This window comes from Vidua chalybeata, chromosome 24, assembly GCF_026979565.1.
Source record: "Vidua chalybeata isolate OUT-0048 chromosome 24, bVidCha1 merged haplotype, whole genome shotgun sequence".
NCBI lineage: Eukaryota > Metazoa > Chordata > Aves > Passeriformes > Viduidae > Vidua > Vidua chalybeata.
Window position 1 is genome coordinate 3,952,565 of NC_071553.1, and position 25,489 is coordinate 3,978,053.

The 25,489-nt window shown below is 56.6% G+C and overlaps 1 protein-coding gene across 1 annotated transcript in view; it reads right to left on the bottom strand.

Moving 5' to 3' along the window:
- Positions 1 to 20,618, bottom strand: part of CNTN2 (contactin 2) — a 35,782-nt gene extending 15,164 nt beyond the window's left edge. The window contains exons 1-13 of the mRNA XM_053963713.1: positions 20,530 to 20,618; positions 11,672 to 11,775; positions 7,416 to 7,560; positions 6,513 to 6,688; positions 6,130 to 6,225; positions 5,707 to 5,916; positions 5,013 to 5,112; positions 4,645 to 4,820; positions 3,120 to 3,256; positions 2,505 to 2,634; positions 1,501 to 1,651; positions 1,104 to 1,231; positions 619 to 794 (exon numbers count right to left, since the gene is read on the bottom strand). Coding sequence (XP_053819688.1) covers positions 619 to 794; positions 1,104 to 1,231; positions 1,501 to 1,651; positions 2,505 to 2,634; positions 3,120 to 3,256; positions 4,645 to 4,820; positions 5,013 to 5,112; positions 5,707 to 5,916; positions 6,130 to 6,225; positions 6,513 to 6,688; positions 7,416 to 7,560; positions 11,672 to 11,726 — 1,680 coding nt within the window. The 5' untranslated portion in view covers positions 11,727 to 11,775; positions 20,530 to 20,618. The remainder of the gene's footprint in view (positions 1 to 618; positions 795 to 1,103; positions 1,232 to 1,500; positions 1,652 to 2,504; positions 2,635 to 3,119; positions 3,257 to 4,644; positions 4,821 to 5,012; positions 5,113 to 5,706; positions 5,917 to 6,129; positions 6,226 to 6,512; positions 6,689 to 7,415; positions 7,561 to 11,671; positions 11,776 to 20,529) is intronic.
- Between the last annotated feature and the right edge of the window lie 4,871 nt (positions 20,619 to 25,489).

Consider the following 25,489-nt stretch of genomic DNA (forward strand, 5'->3'; position numbering starts at 1 on the left):
GAGTGAACATTGAGTGACCATTGAATGATTCAAGAGAGATTTTGAGTGATCAATGAGTGATCAATTGAGTAATCAATGAGTGACCATTGAGTGACCAGTGAGTGACCATTAAGTGAAAATGAAGTGAACATTGAGTGACCATTGAATGATCAATGAGAGATAATTGAGAAATCACTGTTTGATCATTGAATGATCACTAAGTGATCATTCAGTGACCATTGAGGGATCACTGATTGATCACTGAGTGATCATTGAGTGGTTATGGAGTGATCAATGAGTGGTCATTGATTGATCATTGAGGGATCACTGAGTGATCTCTGCCTGCCTTTATCCACAGGCCTTTCCCTTTCTCCTCCAGTTTTAGGAGGGGAGTGATCATGGAATCATGGAATGGTTTGAATTGGAAGGATCTTAAAGCCCATCCCATTCCACCCCAGCCATGGCCAGGGACACCTTCCACTGTCCCAGGCTGCTCCAAGCCCCGTCCAACATGGCCTTGGACACTTCCAGGGATGTGGAATTCACAACCACTGTGGGCAAAGTGACGGAGCACGCAAACAACGAGCATGGAATTAATTTGCCACCCTTTGGATGGGCCGGAATTCCCTCTGGACTCACTGCGCTGGCTCGCCGGTAGTGCCCCTCGGACTTGTCAAAGTCGATGGGGAAATCATCCAGGGACCAGGTGAAGGTGAGGTCCATGGTGGGGTCGTGGGACGCGTGGCACTGCAGGGTGAGGTTCTCGCCCACGTTGATGTCGGCGCTCGATGGTGCCAGCGTGATCTTGGTGGCATCTGCGGGCAACGAGCGGAAGGGTCGTTAGCAGCCAACGTCCCCGTCCCAGTATCCAAACCATCCCTTCCAGCTCCTCATCCCGCTCCAACAGCTGGAGCTTCACAGGAGGAAGAGGAAGGATTAGGAAATGGAAACGCTTTCCTCAAGGGCCGTTTGTTGGTGGGTCAGGCAGAAGTTTTGCTGCTCCACCTGAAATCACTTTGATTCCCTGATTACTCTGTTTTTTGGGAGTATAAGGAGAGGAGAAACATCACATCATTCATTCTTAGCTGTTCCTTGCTTGATTGACCCCAAGTGAACATCCCTACCTCGGACAGAGAGGATTCCAGTGCTGTTGGCTTTGCCCATGAAGTTCTCAGCAAAGCAGGTGTATTTTCCCTCGTCGGATTTGCTGATGTTCTGCAGGATCAGGGTCCCGTCCGCTGTAATCGTCACCCTGCAAAGGAAGAGGAGCCACACAAAAGAATGTTAAAAGATCCGCTCCTGCTGGACATCTGGGAATTTCCACTGATTTTGGAGAAACCGGGGACAAAATCAGGCAAAAAATATCATGTAGGAGTTTGCTAGAGAAGAAATTAGAGGGCTAATAAAATTCAGGGATGCGGCAGCACATTTGGATCATCGAGTCCAGTCTTCTGGTGAAAAAAAAAAAAAAAAAAAATTTTAGCTACATTTTCTAGGTGGAAGCTGACTCTGTGCTGCTACCTGCTGCTGTTGACCAGGAGTTCTGTCCCTTTGGTCCAGAGCACGGTGGCTTTTGGTGCTGCTCGTGGTTGGCACGGGATGATGACCTTCCCGCTCCGGGCTGCCGGGATCAGGCGCTTCACCGGGTTTAGTCTAAAATCTGGAGCTAAGGCTACAGGGATAAAAAAAGAGGATTAAGGCACGATTAGAAACGCTGCCCTGGGGGGAATTTCAGCGCCGTGCGAGTGGAATGGATTTGTTGTTGGATGGCTCGGTAAGAGAAGCGAGGCAGAGCCTGGAGAGCGGGAGAAGGGAGGAATTCCTCGGCTGCCGGGTGGATCCTGATGCCTGCCAGGCAGGAATTATGTGGCACACGAGTGGGACGGAGCGATGGGAATGACCCTAACAAGTGCAAGGTCTTTGAGAGACACAACAACAGCTGCTTTGGAACATGTCGAGGATAATCTCTTCAATATCCTGACCAACGCAGACATCCAGCTTGCCTGAAACTCCTCCTGGAACTGCAGATGGAATCGGGATTTACCTGTTGGCCTCGCTGTGTTAATGCTGAGCAGTTGGTGCTCAGGGCCTTTAATTTATCTTTGGCATCTCCACGAGGAGATGAACTTTTGGACTAATATGGAACAAGTTCGGCAGCAGTTCAGCTCCAGTCATCAAACCAGGTGGAATGGAGGCTGAACTCTTTTTTTTGGACCTCTTTCCTCCAAAAGAGAGGAATTTGTAGTGGAAGAGAGGTCTTAGTGCTGCTGCTGGGTGTCCTGTCCACTTCCTGTAGCTAAACGGAGTTTTTTGTCCACTTTCACACAGAATTTATACAGGATTTAGAATTTCAAGGCTTGCACAGTGTCTTGTTGAACTAGAAACTATTTCAGTGGTGAGCAAAGCAGTTTTTGCCTGCTCTTATCTCACTGTGACATCACAGTGTCAGGATCACATCAGGATATTAGGAAGAGATTTTTTCAGTGTCCCATTGGAACCCAGAGCTCTGGGAAAGGAGGAATTACCTTGCACTGTTAATTCAGCACTTGCATAAACTGTGCCATGCTTGTTCTCAGCCACACACTGATACATGCCAGAGTCCTCCAGGACTAGCTTGGAAAATCTCAGCTCTCCACCGCTCACTTCGATGCGGTTCTGTGCAAACAAGAGGATGAACCCATTAGATGAGAAAAACAAAACAAAACAAAAAAAAATGGAACTCAGTCCTCAGCTGGGTCAGGGTTGAGTTTCGTCACAGACTCCTCAGGGTGGCCTGGTTTTCCACGGGGGAAAACGCAGGATTTGTTTTTATGTCTGTGCGGTCACTCCCCTGTGTCGCCGTGCTCTGTTTGCCGAGACACCTGAGCAGCAAGGTGCAGGTGACACCAGGACACCAGGACAGGCACGAGGCTCTGTTTGTCCTCCCTGCTGGCCGGCTGTGAGTCCCTGCAGCTGCACGAAGCAATGGCTGGGATGGCAGCGCCAGGAGAGGCGATTTGGGGATGGTGCCGTCGCTTCGCAGCCCGATGGGGGCACATGGAGGAGGGGATGCGGGGTGAGAACCAGGGCGGGGATGCAGGAGCGAGGCAGGAGGAGGGGCTGGGGCTGGAGGAGCGGGATCAGAGCTGGCTGGGGGGTACCTGGGACGTCAGGGGCTGCCCATCCCGCAGCCACCGCACCGTGGGCCGGGGCTTGCCCGAGGCCACGCAGCTCCAGCGCAGGTCGGACCCGATGTCGGCCTCCGTGTCCGAGATCACGTCCAGCCATTCGGGCTGGGCTGCAGGGGACAAGAGAGAGAGGGCAGAGCCAAGGAGCTCAGCTGAGAGGTGGCAGTGCCAGGCTGGCAGAAGGACGTCCCTGTGCCAGCGCTGCCGGCACAGGCGTTGGCACAGCGGGATCTGCCTCGGGAGCAGCCCCGGCCTTTTGTGCAGTGAGAGGCACGGCCGGCTCCTGCTGTGCTCTAGGGCAGAATCCAGGTCTGAGGAATTGGTTTCTCTTCTTAAGGGTAAATTCAACCATTCCTGAACCATCAAATCATGGAATGGTTTGGGTTGGAAAGAAGCTTCAAGATCCTCCAGTGCCACCCCCTGCCATGGGCAGCAACACCTTCCACCATCCCAGGTTACTCCAAGTCCTGTCCAACCTGGCCTGGAACACTTCCAGGGATAGGGAAGCCACAGCCCCTGTGCCACCATCCCCATCCACCCTGTGCCAGGGCCTCACCACTCTGACAGTAAACAATTTCTTCCTGGTATCTCCTCTGAACCATCCCTCTCTCAGCTTCGGGCCATTCCTGAACTTCAGGAAAAGCTGGAATCAGGATGAGACAACCAGGTTAAGTTTTTTAGCTTGACTAGATCTGCTCAACAGCTCAGAGCATTACCCCTGGTGGAAGCTCCTCAGGCTTGGAGAGGACCTTGAGCGCGAGCCAGGTTTGATTTTAATCGCTCTCCTTCCTTCCCTGGTTCCCTGATGTTTGCTGTGATGATTTCAGAGCCCGTTAAGATCCCTCTCTCTCTCTCCCCCCTTGCCACAGCCCAAATGTGCCCACCGAGGAAAGGTTTCCCCGATCCCTGCAGGTCTTGGCTGGAGCTTTGCAACTCCTTTAATTAGGGCTGGTAAGAGGCAGGATTAGAGGGGGTGGTTTTAGTCCCAGAGCCTCAGACCATTGCCTGGGGCACCTTGGTGTGCTCTGGGAAGTTAAAATGTGTTCCCTGGGTGAAGGACACGTGTTTAGAAGTGTCCCTTGGATGAAGGACACATGGGTGTTCCTTGGGTGAAGGACACGTGTTTGGATGTTTTTTTTTTGGATGATGGACACATGTTTGTGTCCCCGTGGAAGAAGGACACGTGTTGGATGTGTTCCGTGGGTGAAGGACACGTGTTTGGATGAAGGACATGTTTTTGGATGTGTCCTCTTGGATAAGGGACACGTTTGGATGTGTCCCCTTGGATAAGGGACGTGTTTGGATGTGTCCCCTTGGATAAGGGATGTGTTTGGGTGTGTCCTCTTGGATAAGGGACGTGTTTGGATGTGTCCCCTTGGATAAGGGACGTGTTTGGATGTGTCCCCTTGGATAAGGGACGTGTTTGGATGTGTCCCCTTGGATAAGGGATATGTTTGGGTGTGTCCTCTTGGATAAGGGACGAGTTTGGATGCGTTACCGTGGATGATGATGCGGCCCTGGTGGGTGTCCCTCCCTTTGGCGTTTTCCGCCTCACACTCGTACGTCCCCTCATCCTCAAATCCAGCGTGCTGGATCTGCAGCAGGGGCTCACTGCCGATCCACTTGGAGGACTGAGGCCCATCCAGCTTCCTCCACTTGATCCGGGGCACGGGGCTGCGGAAAAGCCGATCTGGTGAATCCGGGCTGAGCTCAGTCCCCGCGTGGCCACCCCGGTCCTGTCCCACCGGGCCTTGGTTTTGGCCAGGCCCTCCCTTTTCCCGTTTCCTTCCATCTCTGGTCTTCCACTGGAGGTTTGGAAGTTCTGCTGTTCCCTCCCCATCCCGATCCACGTGGAGCTGCACTCACTTTCCAAAGGCGAAGCACTCCAGGGTCACCACCTGCCCGGTCAGAGCGTAGGTGTCCGCAGGGAACCTGGCCTTGATGCTGGGCGGGAACTGCCTGGCATCTGCCACAGGGAAAACACCGCTCAGGGGACCTGGGTGACACCGAAATGCCACCCAGGGGGTCTCAAAGGGCAGAGAGACCCATGAGGTGACTTCCCAACCCCTTTGTGTGTTTGGGTGAGGGGACAGAGGTTCCATTTTCTTTTTCAGACAGCTCTTGCTGAAGTGTCTAAAAATCTCTTTTATAACATCTCAGGGCTCTGCAATTCCCGAGAATCCCAGAATCCTGGAATGGTTTGGGTTGGAAGGCCCTTAAAGCCCATCCAGTCCCACCCGTGCCATGGACAGGGACACTTTGCACTATCCCAGGTTGCTCCAATCCGTGTCCATCCAGGCCTTCCTCCTCTTTAATTCCCTTTTCCCTGTTCCAGAATTATCCTTTAAAAATAAAGAAACCCCACGGATGGAGTGGAAACATGGAATCTTGGAGAGAGAGCTGCTTCCCTCCCACCCCAGCCCATCCATGTTTTTGAAGCTCTTAAGAGAGGCTGGAGGTTAATTTGGGTGCTGCGGGGCCCAAGTGCTCTGCGGGGGTTTGTTAATTTGGATTTTTCCCATAAGAATTGGCGTTTCTGGGACAATCCAGGAGCACTGACCCTCTGCAGCCAGGCTGAGGCGGGAGAATTTGCTGAAGACACTCTTGGTGATGAAGTCGATGTGGCTCGTGGCAAAGCAGGAGTAGTTGCCCAGGTCCGAGGCCTCCGTCTTGGCAATGTAAAGGTTGCCTGTGGTCTGGGAGATGAAACGTCTCCCGTCGGCCGGGATGAAATTGGGGAACTCATTCAGGAGCCACCGGTAGGATAAACCTGGGGGAAAAAGGAAAGGAATAAACTGGACAGGTTTGTCCTCCCAGCTGGGATGGACCCAGTGGGATTCCAGGCTGGAATTGGCCCTTGCACGGACACTCCCAAGTCCTGCCTCTGCTTTGTTGCGTTACAAACTCTGAATTAACCCCAAATTTACTTCCATGAAATTCCCAGAAAATGTGGGAACCCCGTGCTCTGCCGTGTCCCGCTTACCTGGGTAGTGGGGCGGGGGGCTGCACGTGAACATCACCCCCCAACCCTCAGTGATCTTCACGGGGTCCCGCTCTTCCGCCGAGAATTCCTGCAAAACTGAACACAGGCAGAGTGAAACCTGGACAGAAAAATACAGCTGGAGGAACCCCTGCGCTTTCTCTGCCCCTCCTCGGGTGGGTTTGTGCAGAGGGAGACCCAAAAATGTCATTAGCTTTTTCCATAATACTCCAAATTATCCAAACTCTCCAAATCTCTGTGGAAGAGAGTTTTCTCCACGGGGTGATGTGTTGGAGAGATTCTCTCCAGCCTTTTCCCAGGCAGGCTCGGTTTAAGCCCAGCCTAACTGGGGTTGTGTTTAATTTACCTGGCCGTGCCAAACTTACAGCCAAAGCGGAGCGAGGCTTCCCTGCTCACCACGGTGCCCCTGGAATTGGATGCCACGCACTGGTAGGAGCCGGAATCCTTGGCTTTCACGGGGTTGCTGATCACCAAATCCCCGGCCACCAGCCTGTAGCGGGAATCCGGCTCCAGCTTCAGCTCCGTGCCGTTCATCTTCCACCTGCCAGGAGAAACGGAGAGGGACAGGGATAAATGCCCACGGCCACGCTCATGGGGCTGGGCCTGGTGCATTTCCAGCTGGAGTGGATTTGGATCTGAGCTGTGCCCCGGGAGGGGTGGAACATCCCAGAATCCTGGGATCACTGAAGCTGGAAAATCCCTGTGGGATCATGGAGTCCAGGCTGTGCCCGATCCCCACCCTGAGCACTCAGTGCCACCTCCAGGTGCCACCTCCAGGGATGGGCACTCCAAACCCCCCTGGGCAGCCCCTTCCAGCCCTTTCCATGAGGAAATTCCTGCTGGTGTCCACCCTGAGCCTCCCCAGCACAGCCCGAGGCCGTTCCCTCTCCTCCTGTCCCTGTTCCCTGGGATAAGATCCCAAATCCCCCCTGGCTGTCCCCTCCTGGCAGGGAGTTGTCCAGAGCCAGAAATTCCCCTGAGCCTCCTTTTCTCCAGGCTGAGCCCCTTCCCAGCTCCCTCAGGACTCTCCAAACCCTTCCCAGCTCCCTCAGGACTCTCCAAACCCTTCCCAGCTCCCTCAGGACTCTCCAGACCCTTCCCAGCTCCCTCAGGACTCTCCAAACCCTTTCCCAGCTCCCTCAGCTCCTCACAGGAGAAGGAATCTCATTCCCAAGTCAACAATTTTCCATGGGTAGAAGTGGAGGGGAGGAAGCAGAATTCTGGATGTTTCTCTCCCGCTCCAGGTGCAGAGGGAGCCCCGAGCTCACCTGTAGGTGGCGGGAGGATTGGCCCGTGCTCGGCAGGCCAGGGTGACCTTTTCTTCTGCCGAGCCCTCAGGGAAGAGGGTGTGGGACGGCTGCTCCTCGAACACCGGCCCGTAGCTCCTCATGCCGCTCTGGGCTTGGCACCAAACTGCGGGAGAGGGGAAAACCTGCTCAGCTCCGCTCGGCTTTTCCTAAAAAAACCCCCCTCCTTTTCAGTTTTGTAGGGCGTCCCCAGCAGCGAGGAGGAGAGAAGGAGCAATGTGACAACCGCACCCCATCTGTCAGCACAGCCCGGGCCTGGCTGTGGGAACACAGCTGCCACTCCCGCCGAGCATCCCGCACCATTCCCGCCCTTCCAGAGGGACCAGCGGCCCTGGGGACTCGTGGAGGAAGGAGTAGGGACCTCCTGGGGCACCACAAGTGGAGCTGGGAATGTCCCCTTGTCCCTGAGGTTCCTCCTCTGCCTGCGCAGACTTTGCCTGGTTCATTCTTCCAAAATCCTCTCCAGGGGGAGGGAGGAGAGGGGAGAACCGGGATCTTTACGGCTCTGGACACACCTGGCAGGTCCCCCCTGTCCCTGCAGCTCCACCGGCTCCTGGCACCTCAAACCAGTTGGTTGCTTGTGTGGAAACCAGAGCAAACCAGTAGACACCAGTGCAAACCAGTACAAACCACTCTGCTCCGTGGCTGGGATGAGCCTGAAGCTGCTTTTGGGGTGTTCAGACTCCAGAATTGTCTCTGGTTTTGAGAACGGGGAGGAACAAGAGGGACAAAGGCCCCACCTGCCTGATCCACACCACGCCTGGGCCACCCTTTGGGGACAATGTGCCACCGGGAAGTGCCAGCTGCCTTCGTGTGTCAGAATTCCAAATTCCAGCAGATCCCCTCTCACACAGGGGAATCCCAGAACCCCAGGCCGGTTTGGGTTGGAAAAACCTTAAAGCTCATCCCGTTCCACCCCTGCTTGAGCTGGGACAGCTCCCACAGCCCGGGGTGTTCACTGGAAGGGACACTGCGAGCCAGAGCCAGGCAGAATCCGCCTGGAAATCTCTTTCTTGCAGGAACAGCCGGTGGGATAATTGCCAGCACGTCTGTCCTGGCCGTCCCCGTCCCCCTGGAGACGCCTGGCCCTTATCAGGGAAGGAGCCACCAGCACTGATAAGCTCCGAGCTGCTTCCCCGGCTCCGGGATCCTTCCCTGCTCTGTAATTGAATTAATGAGCGTCTCCAACCCGCTGTGCCAACGCCAATCTGTCTCCTTCCCCCCCTGCCCAGCGGGGCCGCTCCTAAATGAAGCGATTCCCGGGAGCGGGATGTTTTATGGAGGAGTCACTTCCAGCCGGGAACGGCCTGGGATCAGCGGGGGCAGCCCTTGACCTGCAGCTCCCGGGGTTCGCCTCGCGTTCCGGCTGCTCCGGGAGGAGGCTGGGAAGGGATGGGATGGGGAGGGATGGGGTGGGAGAGGGTTGGTAATTGGCTCCGGGCTGGGAGCAGCTGCTCCCCGTGTCCCTGCTCCAGGCAATTATCCCGGCTCCGCACGGATGTGCTCGCGGGATGGTCCCCGGTGCCGCGCGGGGAGAGGCGCCGAGCTGGGATTCTTTGGAATGAAGGAAAAGCAGCGGGTTTGGGGTTGTTTCCCCTCCCAGCCAGCGATGTTTTCCTTCTAGGATGGTTCTGCTCCTAAAGGAAAAGCTGGGAATCCTCTCCCGTTTGGGTCAGTGCTGAGGGAGTCCCGGCTGGAATAAACTCTGCTGACCGGGGGTGGGGAAACGATAATGAGTTAATGGGGGATTAATGAGAAAGAATTAACTGAGTGCTGATAGATGAGTTAATTGTGCTCTGATAGATGGTGGTGACAGGATCCAGGCCGAACAGCTTTAATTTTGAGATTAATTAGGGAGCGTAAGGTAAATCATTTCTATTTATTTAACAAATAAAATATCTCTTGGTACCACTCCCATCTCTGCCCTTCCCCGTGGGATTTTTTTATTCCAATCAAGCCAAATCAGGCTCATCCTCCCTCCTGATCCCACCTGGAGCCCGTGTCCCCTTGCTCTCCTCTGCTGTCCCTTTGTCCCTGCCAAGGTCATGGCTGCCAGTGCCAGGCATCGATTTTCCCACTTGGAATCGATGCCAGGGGTTCAGGTGAATTTTAATCCACACTTCCAAGTGCTGGGGGTGAAATGCTTGGATTTCGCTCATTAAACAAATCAGGGGTTGATTAAGGCAGTAATTAAGCAGTTAACGAGGTGGGGATAAGGTTAAAATTAAGAACTGATAAATCCCAGAACTTCTGAGGCTGATCTGGGCCCATTTTGCCATCCCAGAATTCCCAGTTTTTAATGTTGTCAAAGCAGGATCTGTCCTGGAGCTCTGGCATTTGGAAAACAGGGAGAAGACAGGCACAAAGTAAAAGCTTTTAAGCCAAATTTCAAAGGAGCAGAGTGACCTGCTGGGAATTCTCTGTGTTCCATCCAGCTGGGAGAGCTGGGATGAAAAACCCCACCATGCCTCTGGAATAACCTTCAGTATCAGGGAAAATGATAACTAACCCCAAAATCATGAGAAACGGGTGAAAGCAAAACACCTGAAAGTGAAGATTTGGAGAAGCAGCTGCAGGGAGGTGACTCCAAAGACTCCCTTCTGGGTTATTTTATTTTAGGATATTTTTAGGAATTTGCTGAGGGCCAGGCCTGGGAAGCCCAGGTGTGCAGGAGGCTGCACTTTGTGCTGAGCCCAGGAAAGGATGAATTTCCTTGGTGGAATGTTTTCCAAACTGAATTCCTTTTTCTGAGGACATGCAGAGCACGGCCCTGGAGCTCCTGGATCACAGGGGGGAGCTGAGCAATAAATTGGTTTTACAGGAGTTTTATGCCCAGAATCCAACTGGATTTGGGTTTTTTTTTTTTCTGAGGATCAGCTCTCTGAGGAACTGAGGCTTTATTTTGGGTTGTTTTTAATGAGCAGCTTTCTGTGGAACAAAGGCTCAGGGCTTGGATTCTCAGATTTTCCAGAGGTTTTCCCAACTGAACAAAGGCTGGGGAAAGTTTGGGATTTTAGAGTGGTCTCTGTGCACTTTAGAAGCTTTAAATATTTAAATCCCCCTCCAGACCTGGAGGTTTTGGCTCTTTTCCCACTCCATAACATTTCCCTGAGCCTCACCCATCTCTTCCATCCTCTTGTCCCGATCCCTCCTCCTATTCCCAGGATTTCCCTGTCCCAGCTGCCCTCAGAGCTCCGTGACACCACCACCCAAATGCCAGTGAAAATCACCCTCCCAGGCTTCCCAGGGCGCGATTTTGGGGGGTTTTCCTGAGCTCAGGTGGTTGATGGGAGACCCCAAGTCCAGCTCCGTGGCCGCTCCGGGGTCAGGCTGATTTCCAAGTGGGATAATTGCCTCCGGATCCAGGGCTCCCCCCCTGCCTGGGCCTCCTCGAGGATGCAGAGAACATTAAAAGGTAATTAGATATTTATGAGGATGGGCCAGCAGGCTCTGCCCGGGGTGATGGATTGGCTGGAGGACATTATCCAGTCTCAGCTGGAGAGGAAATGTCTCCCTGCGGAAAAGGGACCTGCAGGGAGCAGCCTGAGCCTCCCCGAGATCCAGGGATGGGCTCTGAGGTCTGGAAATGGTCCCCAAAATCCAGAAATCATCCCCTAAATCCAGAAATGGTCCTTGAGATCCAGGGATGGTCCCTGAGGTCTGGAAATGGTCCCTAAAATCCAGAAATCATCCCCTAAATCCAGAAATGGTCCTTGAGATCCAGACCTTCTCCCTGAGATCCAGGGATAGGCCCTGAGGTCTGGAAATCCTCCCTGAAATCCAGAAATGGTCCCTGCGATCTGGAAATCCTCCCTGAAATCCAGAAACGTGCCTGAGATCTGGAATTTCTCCCTAAGATCCAGAAATCCTCCCTGGCATCCAGAAATGCTCCCTCAGGAGCAGGGGGATCTTTTCAGGGTATGGCCAGCAAGGAATCCCTGGAAGAAGCAGGATGGGGAGTGGAATGAATCCCACTGGCAGGAGGAAATTCCTCCTCCACCTCCCTAAATCTGGGTTTAGAAAGGGGAAATTGTGTCAAACATTCCCAGCCCAGAGGGATGCTGGGAACAGCGCAGACAGGGAACAGCCCATCGCAAACCACGCGGGGATTTGGGATTCAGCAGCGCTGCATCCCACGGGCAGGAGATTCCCGGTGAATCCCGGGGGATGTCCCGCCCCCGCCAGCCCTTCCCGCCGCTCCCACGGGAATCTCTTACCCAGGAAGGTGCCGACGGCCAGGGAAGCGCGGATGAATCCAGCGGTGCCGCCCATCCTGCGCCGGGTCCTGCGGAGCCTCTACGGGCGCGTGGGGACGGCGGCCCTGGGGGGGACACACAGCGGGGTCAGCGGGGCCCTTCCAGCCCCGGATATTCCATGGGGCAATGATTCCAAAGGCTCTGGAGTCTGGGGTAAGCGGGGCCCTTCCAGCCCCGGATATTCCCTGAGACTGCAATTCCAGAGGATCTCAAATCTGGGGTCAGCGGGGCCCTTCCAGCCCCGGATATTCCATGGGGCAGTGATTCCAAAGGCTCTGGAGTCTGGATCAGCAGGGCCCTTCCAGCCCCGGATATTCCATGGGTTGCAATTCCAGAGGATCTCGAATCTGGGTCAGCAGGGCCCTTCCAGCCCCGGATATTCCATGGGTTGCAATTCCAGAGGATCTCGAATCTGGGGTCAGCAGGGCCCTTCCAGCCCCGGATATTCCCTGGGACTGCAGCTCCAGAGGCTCCACAGTCCAGCTGTGCCTCCCCGCTGGCCGCCAGCCCGAGCGAGAGTCACTCCAGGGCAGAATTCCAGCGGTGCCCGGAGGAGCAGGAGCTGCTGAAGGAGCTCTTTTTGTCCCCATGGGAGGGGACAATCAGGGAGAGGAATTGTTGTCCCTCCTCCTTTGCTATTTCCCATTCTTCCCCCCTCCTCCATAAACGCTCTTTTCCAAGTGTTTTTGATGGAAAACACCAAGGCAGAAGCACACGGGGTATTGGTGGGGAGTGAGAAGGGAGGAATAATTTGAGTTTTTTGTGAAAATAATGAAGATATTGGGAAGGAATTCTTGGCTGGTGAGGGTTGGGATGCCCTGGATCAGGATTCTCCATCCCTGGAGGTGTCTCAGGCTGGGTTGGATGGGGCTTGGAACAGCCGGGGATAAAGGAAGGTCCCTGCCCATGGCAGGGGTGACACTGGATGGGCTTTAAGGTCCGTCCTACCCCAAATCACTCCAGGATTTGGGGATTCTGTGACAAAGGAATCTTTAACTGAAACTCTTTAAGTGCCGGGGCATTTTCTGATGGCCTTCCCAGTCTCTTCCACAGCATTCTGTGATCCCAAAAGATTCCCGAAAAATCAACCCTCAACCAAACCCTGAGCTCTTTGTGCAGCCCCAGCGCCTCTTCCCACGGAACTCCAGCAGGGATTTTGGGCCGCTTTCTCCCTCTTTGTTAACAAACCCTTTGGAAACGGCTGACGGAGCGCTCCCCGAGCCCGGCAGGGCCTCATTTCCCGCTGCCCTCCCCAGAACGCCCCGGCGAGGAGCTGAAGATGCTGCCAAGAGCTCCCGGGCCGCTCCTGCTGCTCACCCCCCCTGCTCCAGCTGGTGCTGCTTGCACTCCTGTCCCTGCCCATCTGTCCGCCCCCGAGCCCCTCGGAGCAGGGATTAGCCCATCCCGGGGGATGCTCTGCCCCTTCCCAACCCCCCCTCATTACCGGCAGCACCTGAGCAAACAGCGGAGCCCAGCCCGCCTTCCCCACCGCTCCGCGCTGCGGAAACCAGCCGGGCTCTTTGTGTCCCCGCCCAGAGAGAGGGCGCTGCTACCAGCACCCCAAAATCCTGGGGGTTTGTTTTGTCTGGGGCCGAGGGCTGGGTCACAGAGCCGGGAGCAGAGCCCAGCCCTGAGAGCCGGGCAGGGGACACGGGGAGGGGACAGAGGGGGGACAAACAGGAGGGGACAGAGAGGGGACAGAGGGGGGACAGAGGGGGGAAAGAGAGGGGACAGAGGGGGGACAAACAGGAGGGGACAGAGGAAACAAACAGGAGAGGACAGAGAGGGGACAGAGGGGGGACAGAGAGGGGACAGAGGGGGGACAAACAGGAGGGGACAGAGGAAACAAACAGGAGAGGACAGAGAGGGGACAGAGGGGACAAACAGGAGGGGACAGAGGGGGGACAGAGGGGACAGAGGGGGGACAGAGAGGACAAACAGGAGGGGACAGAGGGGACAGAGAGGGGACAGAGGGGGGACAGAGAGGGGACAGAGAGGGGACAGAGGGGGGACAGAGGGGGGACAGAGAGGGGACAGAGGGGACAAACAGGAGGGGACAGAGAGGGGACAGAGAGGGGACAGAGGGGGGACAAACAGGAGGGGACAGAGAGGGGACAGAGAGGGGACAGAGGAGGGACAGAGAGGGGACAGGCAGGAGAAGACAGAGAGGAGGCAGCCGCCCTCAGCCCTGCTGGGATTTTGTTCCCTGACAGGCCCCAAAATAAAGCTGGAGCTTCATTATCGCGCCCGGCCGGGGAGGGAGGAACCGCTGCCAGAGGGAGGCGGCAGCTCCAGGTGGGAGAGGCACGAGCTGCGGCAGGGACAGGGAATTTGGGGACGGAGCGCAGCGGGGCGGGAGATGCTCCCACGCAGAAGCCGCTCGTTCCAGCAGCCCTGGAGTGGCTCGGTCACATGGAGTCACTTGATGTCACCGAGAATCCTGCCCCAAACAACGTCCCGAGCCCACGGCCCTGCAGCCAACACTGTCCCTTTGTTCCCCTGGCCTGTCCCTCCGCCCTGGGGACAAGGGGCAGCTTTGAGCCGGGCGCGCTGTGGGGTTGCAGGAGATGCCAGCCCTGCGCTAATTAATGAGTTGACTTTTCCAAATCTCCGCAGTTCCCTCGCTCCGGGGTTTGGGAGAGGCGGGAGCGACGGAGCCGTTCCTGCACCAGCGGCTGCAAATTAAACTCAGGGAGTTTTTGCTCCGGCGCTTCCAGCCCCGTTTCCCGAGCCTGAATCCTCTGCTGGGCCCCGGCAGCTGCCCGGGAAGGCTCCGGCTGCAGCTTTGCTTTCTTTGTTCCCTCTCCCCCTCACACTTTGAAAACAATCAGGAAAGAGAGCTGGATTTTGTTGTTTTTTCATGGAATTCTGAACTGGTTTGGGTGGGAAGGGACCTTAAATCCCATCCCACCCCCTGCCATGGGCAGGGACATCTTTCACTATCCCAGGTGGCTCCAACCTGGCCTTGGACATCTCCAGGGATGGGGCAACCACAGCTTCTCTGGGAATTCCATCCCAGCCAGGAATTCCTCCCAATATCCCATCTAAACCCACTCCCTGTCAGCTGAAATCCCTTCCATAAGGAGCAGGCAGCGGGAGGAGGTCGGGGTTGGGCCTGTCCTCCCTCCCGGGGGTGAGGGCTCCTTGGGGCAGCTCTGAAATCCAGGGAATGTCTCTGACAGTCCCTGTATTTATCCAACACCAAGCTCCTGGTCCTGGATCCAGGCCCCAGCTCCTGATCCTGGATCCGACCCCGAGATGTGGATTTTGGATCAAACCCCCAGCTCCTGATCCTGGATCCAACCCCGAGATGTGGATCTTGGATCAAACCCCCAGCTCCTGATCCTGGATCTGACCCCGAGATGTGGATCTTGGATCCAACCCCCAGCTCCTGATCCTGGATCCGACCCCGAGATGTGGATCTTGGATCAAACCCCCAGCTCCTGATCCTGGATCCGACCCCCAGCTCCTCCAAAGCTCGGGAACACTCTGCTGTGCTGGATATTGAGCCCTGCTCTCATCCCTAATTAGGGAAGGGCCACAGGGAGCAGTTTTTCCCCTGTTCCCGGGGTATTTTGACAGCCACCCGAGAGCCTGCTGGCGTCCTGAGAGGGATCTGTCACCGCCGCTAATGGAGGCTGTCACCGATACCTCCGGGAGAGCTCCACACGATCCCTTCCCTCCGGAGCCGCGGTCTGGGAGCGATCCGGGAGCGGGGAGGGAGAGTCAGGGAGCTCGGGGAGATTTGGAGGGGGGCTGGGAGAGGAGGAACTGCCTGGGACAGCACCCCCAGCTCTGACTGCGGAGCTGCATCCTCTGGAGGACGATCCCAGCGGGATTTTGGGGAGGTCAGGGGTGGATTTTGGCAGGAGATGCCGCGTCTGGAGCTGCCCATTACCGGGATAAATCAGTGTAATTCCATCTCCTGCACTCAGCCAGCAGAGGAGCATTTGGGATTAAGTGGGGCAGCTCCTTCTGCCGCAGCATTCCCCAGGGAAGGATCGCTCCGGAGCAGGGCCAGGCTGGATTTCCTCCTGTGCCTCTTTTATTTGGGATCGTGGCTAAAGCTGGAAAGGGCAGGCGTGTGATGTTCCCTGGATCCTGACTTTCAGAACCTTCCCAAGGTTGGGGACATCGTGTCCGTCCCGGCACAGCGTGGCTGGGGAGGGACAAACGGGCTCATGGTCACGGGTTTGTCCTCCTGGAAATCAGGGATGGATGCTGTGGGCACTGCTCCTGTCCCCAGCCACAAGATGCGTCCCCAAAACACTTCTAGAGGGTCCCACGTCCCTCTGTCTTGCCCGGGTGGGTTTGGATCACCCTTTGGATCATCCCATCCTGGGATGGGATGGGATCCACGGGATGGGATGAGCCGGAAGCTCTCACCCTGCACCAGCCCCTTGTCTGCACTGCTGGCTCATTCACTGGTGACCTTAAACTGATCATTTAAAACCGATCGTTTAAAATCAATCCTTTAAAATCGATGATCGTTAATGTATTTAATTGGAACAGAACGGGCTTGATAAGGATCAGTATCCGAGGTTTGGCTCCTTTTCCCCTGGCTCTGATGAGATCCCAGCAGGATCTCCGGCCGCTCCCTCTTTCCCTGCTCTCGCTTTTCCCGAATAATTGGCCGCAGCCCCGCGGGTCGCAGCTCCGCTCTGTCCCCGGGGCTCGGGGGAGGTTCCTTTCCATCCAAACTCTGCCTTTGTGCGGGAGACAAAGCCGGGAGGTGCCTTTGGCCCCGGACAAGGAAAGGGGAGTGGGCGGGGTGGGCTTGGGGGAAAATCGAATTGTGGAGAAAAAAAAAAAAAAAGAATATTTTATTATGAGTGGGACGTTCCTGATCTGGGAAGAGTGAATTTTACATCTGAACTTTGCAGTGAGCTTTAAAAATTATTATTATTATTATTATTATTTTATTTTATTTTATATTCTCTTTTAATTATATTTAATTCTCTTTTCCCTCCCCAAACAAACCCGTTCCCATCTCTCTCCTCGGTGCCTCCCGGAGGTGATGGGATCCCAACGTGAGCTATACAAATATCCCTTGGACAATTCCCAGGGGTTTGGAGCTGGAGCTCCTGGGGGTTCCAGGCTTGGGCCACCTCCAGTGGCACCTCGGGTCCCCCGGGTGGCTCAGCCCTGAGCCAAAGCCTTGGGACAGGTGACAAAGCCAAGGGCACCAGCGGGACGAGCCGGGAGACTTTTCCATGGATCTCCAGCCCCCAGGGATGGGGGAAGTTTGGCCCGGGAAGGGAATTCCGCCCAGGCTGGGCACGGGCCTGGTGTTAAGCCAGGCTGCCGCTCTAAACTCCCCCTCCAGACTCGAGCTCCAACGCAAAGCTCAGCCCAGAGCAGCCGGAATGAGGCTGGAAGTCTGGAAATCCACCCGGGGGGGATTCCAGCGGGAATTCGGGAGGCGATGCCGGCCCCAAATCCTGGTTAGTGCCTCTTAAAGTCATAGATATTCCCTCAGGCACATTCCCGGTGCTGCCAACCCCTCTCAGGAAATATTCCCTCTTCCCGGGAAATGTTCCCTCTTCCCGGGAAATGTTCCCTTTTTCCGGGAAATGTTCCTTTTTTTCCCGGGAAATCCTGGCTGCTCCTGCAGGATCTCCCGGGAAGAGGCGCTGGGCCGGGTGGGATTTCAGGCAGCGAGGACGGAGCTGAGCTCCCCTCCCCGGAATAAACTCCCCCTTCCCGCTTCCCGCCGCCCTCTCCAGGCCTGGATCAGCTCCGCGGGGCTCAGCCTAAAGCCGGGACTATCCCGGGCTCCGCCCGCGCTGCCGGTGGCGTCAGAGCGGCGGCGCTTTGATGTGGCTCAGGTATAAATAGCTCCCACCTGCTCCAGCCCCTCCCCGCCGCTGGAAGCGCTCCCGGGAGTCGGGAACAACAAGCGGGGAGCTCGGGAAACCTCCTGGAGAAGGGGATGCAAAGGGGAGCCCCGATCCAACAGCAAGAACCTTCCCAAGGTTTTGGGTTTTGGGGATCCCTGCTTGGCTCCAGGGATCTTCCCCAGCCTCCCGGAGCTCCTCAGCCCTCCCAGTGCGCCGCCGGGTGCTTGTACTGGTCGTACTGGGGAGGGGCAGCAGCGCCGAGGGGACGCTGGGGTTGAAATCGCCCCTCAGGGGACGCTGCAGCTGCTCCCCGCGGTGGTGCCGGCTTTGTTTTGCTCCTTGGGATGCTCCAGAGCCGTGTCCAAACTCCTCTCCCGCCCTTGGGTTTGGGGTTCGGGCTCCGAACATTCCCACCCTTGTCGGGGTTCAGCACGAAACAGATTTTCCTGGTCCCCCCTGGTTTTTTTTGGTTTTTTTTTTTTTTGTTTGTTTTTTTTTTTGTTTTTTTGGCTCTGAGGGCTGTCCAGTAGATAATAAATGTCCTAATTTAGGGTCAGGGTTGCTGGGCAGGGCTGGGGTTGGGATTTCGGCCGGCTTCGGCTGGGAAAGTCCCTCGTGCTCCCTGGGACGCCTCCCTTGGATCATCCTGGTGGGATCCTGGATTTTACAACGGGACCGGGGGTGTTTGTCACGGAAAATGAAAGATTTTGGGTTCAGGGAAAGGGATTTTGTGCAGCTGGAGAGTCGCCCTGAGCAAACACGTAAGAGATGGGAAATCCCCATCCCAAACTTCCCGAAAACCCCACCCAAACTCCCTGAAAACCCCACCCCGAACTCCCTGGAAATCCCATCCTGAACTCCCTGAAAACCCCACTCAAACTCCCTGGAAACCCCATCCCGAGCTCCTTGAAAACTCCACCCAATCTCCCTGAGACCCCCATCCCAATCTCCCTGTAAATCCCACTCCAATCTCTCTGAAAATCCCATCCCGAACTCCCTGAAACCCCATCCCGATCTCCCTAAGACCCCCATCCCGAACTCCCTGTAAATCCCATCCCGATCTCCCCGAGACCCCATCCCGAGCTCCGGGCGGCTCCGGGAGCCAGCCCCGATCCCGGGAGCGCGGCCGAGCCGGGAGCGGCTCCCGGAGCTGCCGGGAGATCCCCGGAGGAGCGAGGAGCTCCAGGCGGCCGCGGGGGCTCGCGCCGTGCCCAGCGGTGCCACCCTCACCCTCGGGGCGTGGTGGCACTGCCAGCGACAGGGACGCAGTGACACGAGAGAAACCCCGCGAGGGCTCAGCCTCTCCTCAGGTGTTTCATGGAGAATTTGGATTTTGCGCATTTCCAGCGCACCTTTAACACCTTTAATGTTGGCTGACTCCACGTGGGTTCCCATTTTTCCATGGGAAAGATTCCCATTTTTCCGTGGGGTGGACACTCCATGTGCTGTGGGAAATCCTAACGGCACGGTTTGGGTTTTCTGCCCTTTATGGTTCATTTGTGGCAAATCCGCGGAGAAAATCCTAACCCAGACCATCAAATCCTCTGCGAATATTCCAAAGGGATAAAAGTGGCCGCTCAGTTTTGTAGGAATTAATCAGGGGATGGAGAGGAGCGTTGGGAACCCTTTGTCTCGCTCTACCTGAGCCCAAGTGCAGCTGGGCTGGACAGGACCCCCCCATCTCCCGTTTTCTGGACTTTTTGGGAATTCTAAGCCACCCCTCAGTTATTTCTGGAAAGTTTGGGATCCGCTGCTGAGCAAAGCAAGAGGTTTTTGGGGTTGTGCCGCTGTGATAAATCCCAGCCTGGAGAGGTTCATTTCTTGATCCTAAATCTCCTGCGAGACCCCCTGCTCCAGCTTTGCGCCCTCGGAATTCCTCCTGGATCTGCCTGGGAGGAGCAGGGCCGAGCTCGGGCTCTGGGAAAGCCTCGGGATTTCTCGCAGCTCCGGGATGCAGAGGCTGCTGCCTCCCATCCTCACAGCAACCGGTGTTTCCCGGGAGAGACGCAATCTCCCGGGAATCCGCCCCGGTCCGGCCGCGGGAATAACGCTGGGGGCTGGTGGGAGTCGGGGCCAGCCCGGGGGGTTTTGGGGTCAGCGTGGGTGGGGTGAGGACGGAGCTCGGGGGGTTTGAAGACACGAGAAGGAGCCGCAGGAAGACACCCCCCCCACCCCCCCAGTTTTTATCCCTCTGGGAATGGATACAGAGGAGTGCCCTGATTGTGGGGTGCCCCCCATGCCCACGGGGGAGCGGATCCGCGGCTCTGCACAGCCCCGCGTGTCCCTGGCACAGCCCCGAGTGTCCCTGGAACAGCCCCAGACACACAAATCCCCCCGGAGCACCCCCAAATCTGCCCTGGGAGCACCCCTGGGATCTGCCCTCAGGAAGGTGAACTGGGACACCACGGCGTTCCCGCTGCTCCCTCCCTGGCGAGGAGACTCTGGGGCTGCTCAGGGCTCTGCCAGCTCCTTCTGGGGCTGCTGAAGTAGTTTTGGGCAGCAGAACCCCCTGCGGACCCCACCAGCACGTTGGAGATGCCCGACGCCCCCAGCGCGCTCCCGAAGTGCCTCGGGCCGGAACGCGCCGGGAAAAAACCCTCGCGACAATCGCTGAGAACCGAAATATTCCCCGTTTTTTTTTTTTTTTTCCCGTAAGAGACATTTCTGCTGACAGCCGCCCTGACCTCGGCCGCGCAGCGCTGCCACAAGTGCCACCGCCGCGGCCGCCCCTGCTCCCAACTCCACCCCCGGCTCCTCTCCGGCCGGGTCCGGAACGCCCAAACCACCCCCGGCTGCCGTGCCCGGGCCCGGAATGCCCAAACCACCCTCGGCTGCTGTCCCCGTCCCCGCGGAGCCCAGCGGGACCCCGCGGCGTCCCCCGGCCGGAGCGGAGGCACCGCGAGGCGGGAGCGATGCCCTGATCCACCCGCAGCCCTCTCCACCCCTCCGGGATGCAGCAGAGCGGCACAAAGCGCTTACCTGCGGCGGGAGGGCTGCGTGGGCATCAGCCGGGGGCCCGCGGGGCCTGGCGGCTGCCGGGGGCTGGGCTGCGAGGCGGCGCTCGCCTGGTGGCTGGCCGAGGGTGGATGTGTGTGCCCAAAGCCACTGCAGCATCTCTGCATTAGGATGTGCTCCTCCCTCTCCTCCCTCCTTGCGTGCGCGCTGCCTCGCTCGCTGCCAACCACCACGCCGCTCCCCGGAGACGGGGAATTGTTGGGTTTTTTTTTTTTTTTTCCTCCCCCCCCCCCCCTCTGCTTTTACCTCGCTTGCCACAGCGCAAGGAGCAGGCGGGCAAGGAGAGCGGCTCGGGCATCATCATCATCATCATCATCATCATGCATAATTCATCCCGCAGCCTCTCCCCCCGGCACAGCCCCCTCGGGGCCGGAGCAGGTGTGGGGCGGGGGGGATTGGAGGGGTCGGAGCCCCTCGCTGTGGGGTGGGAGCAGCCCCAGGGCCCCCCATCCCTGTGTGGGTCCGGGTGTGTGCACCCCCCGTGCCTAAATATATCCACGATTACACAATCGATCCGTAATTACACAATCTACCCGTGGGTACCCGGGGGTTTCTGGGTCTGTAGACAGCCAGGGGTGGGATTCGCGCCGAGGAAATCGCTGCGCGGCCGAATTTTGGGATGTTCCGGCCGGCGTGGGTGGTCCCCGACCCTCCGCGAGGCGAGGACGGGGATTCCTCACAGTGACGGAGAGGGAGTGACAGCGTGGTCACCTTTGGGTCACCCTCGGGTTTTCGGGTGTGCCCGAGCCCCCTTTGGCTGTGGCTGTCCCCGAGGGGCTCAGATTTGCCCCGGGGGGCTCCCCCAGCGCCTTTCCCGGGACGATTCGCAGCTCCCGGCGGTTCTCGGGCCGCCGAGGATCTCCGTGCCGGTGGAGCGACGCGAGGGGATGTGACAGGGACACCCCGGGACCCCCGGCAGGCCCCGAGGTGTGGGGGGCGCGGCGCTGCCCAGGTGGGAAGGGCGCCCGTGCTGGGGGGGCTCCGCTAGGTTGCGGGAACAGGGGATTTGGGATGCGCCAGGGACCCTCCGTCCCTTCCCAGCTCCAGCCCGGAGCTGTTCATGATCTCGGGGGATCAGCGGGCACCGGGGCTGGCCGCAGGTTAATGGGCTGCAATTAGAGAAAAGTAATTAAGGCATTAGTGTCTCTATTGGTTGGCAAAGCTCCCGCGGCCCGGGCCGCGTGCGGGCAGGAGGGGGCCTGAGGGTCGCCTGTCGCTTCCCCTCGCCCAGTTTGTCCCAGTTTGGGCTCCCCGCTGCCAGTTTGGGGGTGAGAATGGAAGAACAGTGCGGGAGCCAGGCCCCCGGGGGGAGGATGGAGGGCAGGAAATCCAGGGGAGGAGATGAGCCCTGTCCCAGAGGAGGGAGGGGGACCTGCCCTTTGTCCCCTCCCCTCTGTGGCTCCACCAGCAGCAGCTCCGCCAGGGTCACTCTGCAGGTGACAAGGACAGCGGTGACCCCTCGGGCGCCAGCACACCGGGACAGCAGCGACAGCACTCGGAGGGAAGTCCGCTCTGTGAGGAATCCCCTGGATATCCCCGGCTCCAACAGGGAAAACTCAGCCGGGAATGGGCAACAGGCTGGAGCTGCCTCCCGGAGGAGGAGGAGGGAACCCGGCATCGGTCCGGTCCTGTCCCCTCGGAGGTCGGCGACCATGCGGGTGTCACCGCCGGGCCATCAAAGTGCCACCGAGCGCGTGTGGCCCGGATCGATCCCGAGCATCGGCACGGTCCCGCCGCCGCTCCGGGAGGGATAAAATCCCGACGGGAATGCTGGAAGAAGCCCGTGGAGAGACTCAGACCTTGGGTCTGGTGCTTCCAGCGGCTGCGGGCAGCGGGAATGGGGCACTGGGGGATTGGAGGAGCCCCCGGGTTCCAGGCAGATGGAATTTCTACACCAGGAGCCAAGCGCAATTCCACAATTGCGCAATTCCACAATTCCACAATTCCATCCTTCCCTGGGGCACGGACAGAGCGTGACTGGTGCCTCCATCGCGCTGGGAACGTCTCCACTGGGCGAAAAGTGCTTTTCCCCCTCTCTGCTGTTCCTGGAAATGCTGGGAAGGGGCGGGAGAAGCCCCCGCTGCAGCAGGAAGCACTCAGCCCTTCATCCTCTTAGCCGGGCCCGCCGCAATTACATCTCAATTAACCAAATTACTCCGCCGCTCCCGCTCCTTTCAGCCCCTTCTCCGCCCCGGGGAGCCTCTGCCAGGAACACTCTGGAGCCTCGGGCAGGAAGGGCTGGGAGAGAGGGATGGGTCCCGGTGGGAGCCGCGCTTGGCCGCCAGGGATGGGGGCTGGGGTCAATCCCACATTTTCTGAGCTCTGGGAGTTTCTCCCCCTGTGCTTCCCGAGGGTTTGGGGGCTGGAAATGGGGCTGGAGAGGATCCAGAGCTGCCGCTGAGCGTCCCCCTTTCCCGGCCAGAGAGGGAATTTTGGGAATGCCAAGGACCGGCACAATCCAACCTCTGGTTCTGGATGGGATCCAGAGCTGGTCCAGCTGATCCAGTGTCCCCCTTTCCTGTTTTGGCTGGGAATTTTGGGAATGCTCAGGACCGGCACAATCCAGTTTCTGGTGCTGAATGGGACCCAGAGCTGATCCAGCTGATCCAGCGTCCTCCTTTCCTGGTCAGGGAGGGAATTTTGTGAATGCCAAGGACAGGCACAATCCAGGCTCTGGTTCTGGAGAGGATCCAGAACTGATCCAGCACCGCTCCCTAAGTATCCTCCCTTCCTGGTCAGGTTGGGAATTTTGGGATTGCTGAGGACTGGCACAATCCAGGCTCTGGTTCTGGAGAGGATCCAGAGCTGCACCTGAGCATCCTCCCTTCCTGGTCAGGTTGGGAATTTTGGGAATGCTGAGGACCAGCACAATCCAACCTCTGGTTCTGGATGGGATCCAGAGCTGATCCAGCACCACTCTCGGAATATCCTCCTCTCCTGGTCAGGTTGGGAATTTTGGGAATGCCAAGGACCAGGCTCTGCTGCTTTTCCCCCTTGGAATTCAATGGGAATGACTCTCGGGCTCAGCATGAGTTTTGAACAATGTTTTATTATATGTTTAGTGTTTTCTCTATACAAAAAAATCCAGTCTTTTCTTTTTTTACAGTGATTCAAAAAGAAAAAAAAGAAAAAAAAAAGATATCTGAGTAGTTTGGCCTTCTCTCATCTCTCATGCAGTTGGTTTAGAAGTCCTTAAATTAAACCCTTTTTTTTTTTCCCCTTTCTAGTCCATAAATCTCGCTGGAAACTGAATTTTTACAGCCTCAGCTTTACATTTCTCACTGGAACAGGTGGGGTTAACGCAAAGGTTGTGGTTTTTTTCTTCTTTATTTTTGTTTTATTTTCTTTTTGCTTTAAAAAAAAAGGCAAATAAATACACAGGATACTTGAGACCAGCCGAGGGGTTGGACAGAGAGGACAGACAGATCACGAGATATTTACAAATTAAATTAAAACAAAACAGTCCCGGTACTTTCTGTCAGATGTGAGAGGGAGGAACAGACATTTAAAATGATATTTTGGAGGGAGGACTCTGGTCTGGGGGTCTGACATGGGATTTTGGGGATATGACATGGGATTTTGGGGTTGACGTGGGATTCAGAGGGGTTGACACAGAATTTTGGGGGTCTGACATGAAATTTGGGGGGGTCTGCCATGGAATTTTAGGATGTTGACAAAATTTTGGAGGGTTGACATGGAATTTTGGGGGTTGGCATGGAATTTTGGGGGTTGACATGGGATTTTGGGGGTCTGCCATGGAATTTTGAGGGTTGACATGGGATTTTGCCTGGGTGACATGGAATTTTGGGGGTTGACATGGAAGTCTGGAGGTCTGACAGAATTCTGGGGGGTTAACACAGGATTTTGGACATGGAATTTGTTTGACATGGAATTTGTGGGTCTGACAGATATATTTGGAGGTTTGACATAGAAATTAAGAGTTTGACATGGAATTTAAGGGTTTGACATGGAGTCTTGGAGGTCTGACATAGAATTTTGGGGTTCGACACGAATTTCAGGGTTTGACATGGAATTTGGGGGTTGACACAGAATTTGGGGGGTCCGACACGGGGTTTAGACAGTGTTGAACAACCAAACCCCGATGCCTGATGCGAGGACACGGAGACACGGGCGAGGGGCGCTACTGATGCCGTGGGTGGCATTGTGAGGACCAGAAAAGCATCGTTATTCTCGTTAATAAAACAGCTTTTAGTGCAAGAAATAGGAGGCGTCTCTCTTTTTTTGTCTTTTTTTTTTTTTTTTTTTTTTTTTCCTTAATAAGGTTTTTTTTTTTTTTTTTTTTTTTATTGCTTAACTGAAATCTTGGTTGCTGCAGGTACACGGAAAGCCTGGGTAGAGGAGGTGACGTTGCAGGTGGCACTCGCAGTTCTGCTGGGACCTGTGCGATGAGGAGAGGGTTTGGGATGTGCCAGGATGGGTGGAGGCATTGGGATGTGCCCAGAAAAGGTGATGGCATGGCCAGAGCGAACGCTGTGGTGGCCCTGGGTGACACTGCCCAGCTCTGCCCTTCTCCGTCCTGGATGTTGGTGACACCTGGATTTGGGATCTGTCACCTCCAGGAAGGCAATGCTGGCAGCAGAGACAGCATGTCCTCTTGGGTTGGGTTTCTCCAAGCAGGATTTTGGGGTTTGGACCAAAATTCCAGCTTTTTCCGCTGGTTTTGTGACTCCAGTTGCGGTGTCACCTCAGGGAGAATGGGAGCAGCCTCCGGATCAGGGAAGCACAGCGGTGTCCTCGTATCCCGAATTCCTGGCGTTCCTGTCAGCTGTCCCAGGGCTGGGTGCCAGAACTGAGATGGAGCCTGGATTCATCTCCAGGACATGGATGTGGAGTTGGATTGGAATGTTGTAGGAACAGGACAAATCTACGCATTTGGGGTTGAGCTCGGCACCTGAGACTGCTG